Source organism: Silene latifolia, chromosome 5 (genome assembly GCF_048544455.1).
Source record: "Silene latifolia isolate original U9 population chromosome 5, ASM4854445v1, whole genome shotgun sequence".
NCBI classification, from domain to species: Eukaryota; Viridiplantae; Streptophyta; class Magnoliopsida; order Caryophyllales; family Caryophyllaceae; genus Silene; species Silene latifolia.
This window is the reverse complement of record NC_133530.1, coordinates 75,105,500-75,115,340: the sequence shown is the minus strand read 5'-3', so window position 1 is coordinate 75,115,340 and position 9,841 is coordinate 75,105,500. Positions and strand designations below refer to the sequence as shown.

The window sequence follows — 9,841 nt, the reverse complement described above, 5'->3', positions numbered from 1 at the left end:
AATAATTAAAGTTGAAAATTTAATTTAATTTGTGGGACCCATACAAGCAACATGGTGTTGTAGCTCACCACTAAACGACTTTGTAGCCGAAAAGCAGGGTTACTTGAAAAGCCGAGACGGAAATCCAAGCTACAAGGTGATGTAGCTATCCACTGGAGTTGCTCTTATCACACATAATAAAAGACCTCAAACCATTTTAATCACTGACCTATACCCATGGGAGTACATTTGTTACCGTCTCATCTCTACTTGATCGACACTTGAATGTCAATTTGATATAAAATGAAAAAAGTTGCATGATATTTCAATTGTAAAGAGCTTGAATAACAAAATGTTGAATTGCTTTTGCTGTTACTTTGTTATAAATTGCTACATCTGGAGGCTAATTTACGTAATCAAGGATTCAACTAAACGTCTTTGTTAATTAATAACGTTTTATTTTAGGCAAGATTATAGGATTTAATTTTGGGGCATTATCTTTTGTAATTTATAACGTCTTATATTAGTTGATTCAATTTTGTTAATTGATAACGTTTTATAATTGTCTCTTTTTAGTTTCTAAGATTTATTTGGACGGATGCTATGCCAATTTAGTATAATAGTATAATAATCTAGTAAAGTCAAATATGGTTGTATATAAATCTTTTGTCTTATTTTAAAATTCAAATATCTTATTTTAAAATTCGAATAATTTTAACTCTCTAAATGGATTGACCAATTACTTAAAGATGGCAATTAAGAGATTTATTATTACCCTAAAAATTCCATAATTAAATTGTTTCCGCGATTAACTTCGATCATTTCCTAGAAACAGATTTATTTTATTTAATCACCAATTCTAGCAAATCAGTTTATATTTGCAAATTTGAAAAAAAAAATGCTCATATGGTATTGTTCGTGAATGATGGCTACTTGGTGGTGGTAGATGATGTTCGTTCGTAGTTTCTAAAGACATAAATATAACAATGACTATTAGTTTGTCACGCCTATTAGTGAAATTTGAGCGTATATCTTTTTTAGCTATTGACTTACTAAGAGCATGTTTGGCCTCGATTCTCAAAAATGAGTTTTTGCTTTTCAAGTTTAATATTTCAAAAGCAGAAGCAACAAATTGCTGCTTCTATTTCTATGGACAAAAATATGGAATTTTAGCTTTTGAGAATATTTTTTTTAACTTTTAGAAAATAGTATGTTTGGCCAAAAAGTGTTTTTGAGCCCAAAAATACCTTTTCAAGCTAGGCCAAACACACACTAAGTTAATCTCATTTTATTATTATCAAACAATAATACGGTAAAGATATGATTATATTTGATTAGCGTAAATGATAAAACAGTTTAACAAATTAAAAAATATAAATTGATTCCATAAATTTCTCCTAAAATATCAAATGACTCCATAAATATCTCCTAAAATCACGTCAAAATTATTTCAATGATTTGCTTAAAATGACTCCATAAATATCTCCTAATTAAATATCTCTTAGACTTTTTCATACCTTTTTTTTCGCACTTTATTTTCAGAGTACATTTTTTACTTATTCATTACAGTACTTTTTGCACAATATTTTCTATTTGATACCCTTGATTCATAAAATACTCTAAATCTCATTTTATTCTTTCATAACAATTCAACCTTACAAATAAATCAAATTCTATCAATTCTAAACCTAAATTGAAGGTAGAATAGATATATGTTTCGTTAATAGTAAATTTATCGAACAAATTAGTGTTTTATAATTGTTTTAGGGTTATTAAAATTTGGATTAGCGGTTGGATGGTGGTAAAGGGTGGCTCGACTGGAGGGTCAGGTGGCATCAAGGCGGGCATGCGTTTAAAGAAGGTGGTGGGTGTTGGGGTTCGTCGAGGATGTCAGTAGGTGTTCAAGGAAGCGATGGTCGTTGGGGTGGTTAGTCGTGGTCAGGGGAGATGTAATTTTTGTAATTGCAGTACAAATTGATTGAACTTTTCGTACATATTAAACAAAGTACATTAAATTGTCGATGTTGCAGTACCTAGAACATAGGAATATCATCATAGTGTCAAGTAGATTAAGTTCTTGTTACTGTATGCAATACATCAAATTTTCAATTACGCAATTAATCAAAATGTTCTCTTACGGTATGCACAGTTTATTTAGTCATAGAGAGAGAGAGGGAGAGAGGGGAAGGATATGAAAATAAGAGAAGGAAAATGAGAGGGGGTATATTGGTCAGAAGTGTACTGTAGAGAAGAAAATGTGTAATGCGAAAATAAGTATTTTTTTTTCAAATGTTTTGTAAACTGTTGGGCATTTAAATATTTGGATGACACATGACAAGAAATTGGGGTGTGACATGTGGCGATTAAAGGTCACTCGGTTGTTGCTTTAATATAATATATGATGATATATGATATGATAAAGATTTTTATTTTTGTCAAGTTACATTCTATGCTAATATATTTAAATTTTAATTATATGGTGACATCTTCTGTTGTTTTCAGATTTATCCACCAAGGAGGATACTCAAAGATGAAGAATTTTTGGAGTGTAGTTTCATGTTAGGAGAGACATTCTACACCTAATATCATCATGTTACCAAATGGGTTGAAGCTTGTAACCACAAATGGTGTGACATTTTATGTTAATATAATGATATGGTGCCTTATTTTACCGGCATAGACTAATAACTTGGTCACGTAAATAATAATGTTCTTATTTTTTATCAATATGTTACCATATTTGAATTGATAACATATTGGACAATTTTGTAAACATGTTGTAAAACACAGTACACTATCATTTGCAAACTATTTCTAAGTCGATTGGTGAAAATGGTTACATTAGTTTTGCAATATCAATAAGCTATTTTAAAATGGTTACATCTTTATAACTTAAGTAGCGACGCAATATATCGAATGTTATATTTTTTAAAATGGTTACATCTTTTCAAATCCATGGTAACATATTGAGTGTCTGTACAAGTGCGTGATTGACCTACACAATTCAAATGGTAATATTTAGTCCCATACAATGGTGTAACATATCTATGCAGTAAAGGTAACGTATTCTTTGTTACCCTTTTAACCCAAATTGGCACCATTTGTAACAACCCGGATTATAACATAAAGAAAACAACGGATAAATAAAGAATCATCAGAGTATAACGATGATAAAAGGGTCAAGGTGGTATATAACAAACGGAAACTACATTGTTCAATACAAACAACTACCATCCCATTTCCCCACCCAAACTTCCTAAGCGCTTCTTGGCATTCATCCATTCACCATCTCCCTTTGAGTCCAGCACCATCGCATGCGACACCCTTTCTAACTGCAGCTCGATTGTAACGTTAGGTGAACTTGTTTTTTCTTTTAAAGTTGTTGCCTCTTCAACGCCCATCGACTGCAAACAAGCACCCAGATTAATATGTCAACATATTTGCTTAAGATGAACCATTTCAGAATATATGTCACCACGTTAGTTACATATTTTACACATCAACACATTGAATAACATGCAAATATGTAAACAACTGAGATTAATATCTCACCACATCAATTTAATATTTTACTTTACCATTATCCTTTAATCCAGTAGTTTCTATATAAATGGAAACACACACACCTTATCTTTAGTAACATCAGAGCAATGGCATCAAAGAGGTTTTACCTCCCTTTTAAAATATCTTTCATCTAAAGGTGATACCTCTTCATTGTGTTTAACTTTTAGCTTTCCCCTTCCATTAAGTTAAACTCTCTGCAAAGAGGTTTGTTTGCCTAGGCTTGTGTGCCTTAAAATTAGATTTTTATACCAAATTTGCAATTTACGGATTACTTGTTGGCTGTTGCATTTTTTTTTTGAAATGTGTACCATAATATTTTAACCTATTTTTATCCATTGTGTAGATTTTTTATTAAAAAAATAATTTTATAAAAAATCTTCATTTTTTTTACTCTATAAATAAAGTATAATTTCAACATATTTTTAGTACTTGGTCTTCAATGCTATTTTCTCTATCTTATTAATTATTAATATTTTGTATTACTATAATTAATAAACACAAATATTCACAATAATAATATTATCTATTATAATGGATAACAATGATCGAAATTATGGAAATAACCCATATTCCCAAGACAATCAAAATAATCAATTCAACCTAAATAATCTCCCACTTGATCAAAACTTTCTCAATAGTCCTCAATGTCAAATGTGGTTACAAATGTTAACCAATCCAATAAGGCAAAATTATTCAAATAACCCATCAAACTTCCAAAACCAGTTTCAACAACAAGGTTTTCAACAAAGTCCACCAATTTATATACCCGAGCAAATAAATCAACCTATTGAACATTCTCCGGGAGGAAATGAAAGTAGTAATAGAACCCCGAGTGAAGATTTATAGGGCGCGCAACAACTAGAAAAAAATGACAGTGTTATTGAGTTATTTGCTGAAGAGGGTAATAAAGATAGATCGGGAAGAGTCAAATGGAGTATAAAAGAAGACGAGGCTCTTGTATCAGCGTATTTACACGCTGGGGGAAATGAAAAAAAAGGAACTAATCAAAATAAGAGTGATTTACGGAAGACCATAACGAGGTTGTATGAGGAGGCACGCCAAGATGCTCCCACAGCCATAAAAGAAAGGACCTTCAAATCTCTAACGAGCCGTTGGGATACAATTAATAGAGATGTTTCTCGCTGGGTTGGGGTGTATGCTCAAGCTCAACGAGATAAGGCAAGTGGACAGTCCGACGAAGATGTAGAAAATCATGCTCATTATCTGTATCAACAAAGTTATAACGGTGTAAAGTTCACACTTATGCATGCGTGGAAAGAGATGAGACACATGAAAAAGTGGCAAGTTGAAAACAACGAATTGTTTTCTGAAAGTGGAGGGAGTTCAAAAATATCACAACCAAATACGCCAACTGATGAAAGGGATAATCCTCGTTCAGAAGGAATTAAAAAGGCGAAAAAAAAGGAAAACAAGTGGCGTCTTCAAGTGTAAACATGGATGCCTTCACTAATGCTATTTCTGAAATGAATGTTAGAACCTCTAATAGAGGATCATTAACCATACAAATGCTCGAGTATCAAAGGGAGCGAGATGCAGCCAGAGCTAAGCAAAAAGAAGACGATAGACAGTGGCAATTATACATGTTTTTACTTGGTAAAACACATCTTCAACCAGTTGAACAAGTCACGCTAGATAATTTGAAAGAAAAGTTTAATTACATGTTTAATTAGTTATGAAAAATAATGTACTAATAAGGAGTCTAATTACTTATGTAAAAGTGTACTAGCAAGGTTTTTAATTAGTTATGAAAAATATTCTAGTAAGGAGTCTAATTATGTAAAAGTGTACTAGCAAGATTTTTAACTAGTTATGTAAAAGTGTACTAGTAAGGAGTCTAATTTGTTATGAAAATTGTATTACTAAAGAGTTTAATTAGCTTTGAATAATGTACTACTTCCTTCGTTCCATATAACAATTTTTTTCTAATTGTTATTATTATTATTAGTATTGTTATTATTATTATTATTGAATTTAATTTGTAAACAAGTGTGACAAGAAATTATTATTGTTAATTTGATTCAATTTTCTTAAAAAGTGTGCCACAAAATTATCCCCTTACTATAAAAGCTGAAGCATTTCTTGACTTTCTATTGGTCCTTGATTTTTAGGGGATGAGAAATATTTTATTTAAGTAGGGCCCTCCATGTTTTGTGTACGTATTTAATTCCTCTCTTTCTTGCTTTCATTAAATAGATGCTTTTATTAGTGATTGATTTAATTTAATTCCTTGATCCATGATTTAATTAATATTAATAATTAATAGTAATATAATAGTAGGATTAGTAGTAGTAATAATAATAATAATACCTTTCAAAAAAAAACCATAATATTTGTTTTTGTAGAAAAATGACATATCGACTTTGAAAAAACTGATAAACAAATTACTCCGCAAAAAAAAATGACAATGATAATAATAACCATAATATTTAAATAAATTAATTACAAATCGGTTTGAAAAAAAACCAGCGTAGTTTTACATGAAATAATAATAATATTAAAAAAAACAAGAAAAATGATAGATCTACTTTGCATGTAAAAATAATAATAATAATTATTTCCTTAAAAAAAATTATAAATTTGCTTAAATTTTCATTTAAAAAATAAAAATAACGAATATATCAAAATATTGACAAAAAACATAAATGATGTAAAATTGGACTCACAATAATCGTATCACGAAGGATAAATCAAAGAGGAAATCATGCAGTATAATTATTAATGATATATGGTGATGAGTGATATGATGGGGACGGTAAATGGGGGTTGTGATTTTTATCAGATGAAGAATGAGTGAGGGTGATGAAAATGAGTAGAATATGAAGCAATAATTTGAGATTTTTGACAGAGGGGCCGGTGAAGTGAGATTGAGAGGACAAAACTCATGGAAATGATAAAAAACTAAAGTGCTAGGGTTTGTTTGGAGTGGGCCGTGGGGTGGGTTTTATTTGGAGTTTTAGGTTGGGTCGTTCGGTATTTGGTGGGATAATATATTAGAGGATTTTGATAATATTTAATTATTTTTTTTTGGATTGATCACATTTTATTTACTTTGGTCATAATATAATGAACTCTAATATAATAAGTAGAGGTGACAATTATTGACACGGCCTGAAAACCCGACACGAACCCGGCATGAAGTTAGCGGGTTCGAGTTAAGACGTTGCGACCCATTTAAGTAATTGGGTTGACACAGACATGACACGAAACTTAAAATGGTCGGGTTAGGTTGAGCTTTTTTTGACACGAACCCGACAAGAATAACCGATTTATTTAAAAGTATATATATCATAATATAATTGGATTTAAATAATAACCCAACCAAAAAACTTAAAAATAAGCATCTTTATTCTTTATTTTTGGGATAATAGAGTTATAAAGCTTAACTTATTTATTATTTTAATGGGTTAAACAGGTTAAATGGTTTAAAATGACCTGTTAAAAGATAAATGGTTAAACAAGTAGGGTTGGGTTATAGAAAAATTAAATGGGTTGGGTTAGGGTTGAGACAAATGATCTGTTTATGTAAATGGGTCGGGTTAGGGTTAGGGATGGGGTAGTGATGACCCGTTTAAAGTTAACACGAACATGACACGACCTGGTCTGTTTGCCATGTCTAATATTAAGTCGTAAATATGCAATACCCTTCATAATCTTTACTCTGTAGGACGTTTTAGATTACTTATGCATTTTCTAACATGTATTACATCGGATGAGTGTGACTAACAATAACTTACTCCCTCTTTTCTTCAAAAAAATAACTTACTCCCTCTGGCCTACTCATTAGTTAGTTAACAATTAAATTCCACACAAAGACCAATGAGATGTAAGAGTAAGTATTTTAATAATAATAATAATAATAATAATAATAATAATGCATCATAAATCTACCACTTACACATGTACAATTTACAAAACAGTTTTACTATAATAGAAATGATAATGATAACTATTGACCAATACTAAAAATGGAAAATGATAACCATTGACTAATACTAAAAATGGAAAATTATAACTATTGACAAGGACCAAGTGAATATATTATTTGTACGTCGAATCTAAAATTCTAGACTATTTATATTGTCACAGTGAAGATTTAATCACGTTCTTTTATATGCTCCTGTATCGAATGATACGCCTGACAAATTCATTGCATTCCCTTTTTCCCTTTTTTTTTTATCTTCTCACCTTTCTATTATATATGTTAGAGGAATATTTTACTAGAGTGGGAAGATAAAAAGAAAATGAAGAAAGTAATACTTAACATTTTTAAACATTAGACCCGTGCATTATTTTGCACGGGTTTAAAACTAGTTTACTTAATTGAAGATAATCTTCTTAAAAAGTGTGCTATATGAAAAATATTATTATTATTATTATTATTATTATTATTATTATTATTATTATTATTATTATTATTATTATTATTATTATTATTATCTTTAAACAGTCTATAAATAGGTAGGTTGGATAGACGTCAATCAAACCATCATTTACCTCTCTTATACTTTCATTACAAAAAAAAATATAAAAATGAATTATCATTCTAATTCGTCCACTTCTAGTGATGAATTCTACGACAACATGGTGCGGGAGTTTGTGGAGGATAATGAAATAGCATACCATATGGAAAACACAATTAACACTGTTGTTGTTCCACTTATTTCTTCTTCCATTCAAATACCTGATGTTGGCTTTAATAAAAAAAAATAGGATATATATACCCCGAGATCGTGAAGAGGCTAATGATATCTTAATGAGATATTACTTTTGTAATCATCCGATATACAATGAAGTCATGTTTCGACGAAGATTCCGCATGCATAAACATGTATTTCTTCGTATAGTTGAAACATTGACTGCTCACGATAGGTTTTTTCAACAAACGCCTAATGGCTCGGGAAGATTTGGAGCCTCAAGTATACAAAAATGTACGGCAGCATTACGGATGTTAGCATATGGTATATCAGCTGACCAGGTGGATGAGTATTTTAAAATAGGAGCGACTACGGCAAGACAATGTTTTGTACATTTCGTTGATGGAATTATTAATCAATTCTCAAATCAGTACTTGCAAAAAGCAAGCACATCAGACGTAGAACGTTTATTAAGAGAAGGTGAACGTCGGGAATTTTCAGGTATGATGGGTAGTATTGACTGCATGCACTGGCAGTGGAAAAATTGTCCATCTGCATGGAAAGGAATGTTTCAAGGAAGATAAAAAACAACAACAATAATATTAGAAGCAGTTGCATCCAGTGATCTGTGGATTTGGCATGCATTTTTTGGAACACTTAGTTCATGTAATTATATTAATGTGCTCCAGCGCTCCCCTATTTTTGATGATATTTTGCACGGACGAGCTCCACAAGTAAGTTATCTTGTTAATGGAAAAATTTATAATATGGGTTATTATCTTACAGATGGTATATATTCGAAGTGGGCTACTTTGATAAGTGCAATAAGTTTACCTCAAACAGCTAAACAACGACTATTTACAAAACACCAAGCGAGTATTAGAAAAGATGTTGAACGAGCATTTGGAGTGTTACAAGCTCGATTAGCTATAATTCGACACCCCACACAAGCATGGACAGAAAGCCTATTATGGAAAACGATGATGGCATGTATTATAATGCATAATATGATTGTCGAAGATGAGAGAGATACATATCAAAATTATCAAGACCCGAGTGAATTTTTTAACAATCAAACAGAAAATATACCTGGATCATCTGAAGAAAATTCTAATGCGTCGTTCAATGTTCGTCCTGGAAGATTTGGAGATTTGAGCTTACGTAATTATATGCAAGTGGAGAATGAAATTCGCGATAGAAAAACTCATATATCATTGAAAAATGATTTGGTTGAACATGTATGGAATAATGTTCGTAGAAGTAATTCAGAATAAAAAATTTCGTGTAATATCGTATGAAGTAAATTACTCCCTCTTTATATATATATATTTATATATATATATATATATATATATATATATATATATATATATATATATATATATGCCATTCTCACCTTTCGAGATACTCATTCTCTTTTCAATATATCTTAAATTTGTTATAAAAGTGTTAGGTAAAAGTAAATGGTAAATAATATGTCCGTCTATTTTGACCTGTAAGGTTACAACAGTTAAATTAATATATCCGTCTTAAATAATAATTGTGTAATAAACTTATTTGAAATAATTTATTTAATAAGTTTTGCTTAAGACGGATAGTGACCGTCTTAAATGAAAATTTGTGTTAAGTAAAAGTAAATAGTA

General features: G+C 30.5%; 1 protein-coding gene across 1 annotated transcript; it reads left to right on the top strand.

Annotated features, from left to right (window-relative positions):
* Positions 1 to 4,997: 4,997 nt before the first annotated feature.
* On the top strand, positions 4,998 to 9,472 carry LOC141655548 (uncharacterized). Its single transcript, XM_074462623.1, has 3 exons — positions 4,998 to 5,212; positions 8,434 to 8,699; positions 8,985 to 9,472. Exons 1-3 carry the CDS (start codon positions 4,998 to 5,000, stop codon positions 9,470 to 9,472), a joined length of 969 nt encoding a protein of 322 aa, XP_074318724.1.
* Positions 9,473 to 9,841: the final 369 nt, after the last annotated feature.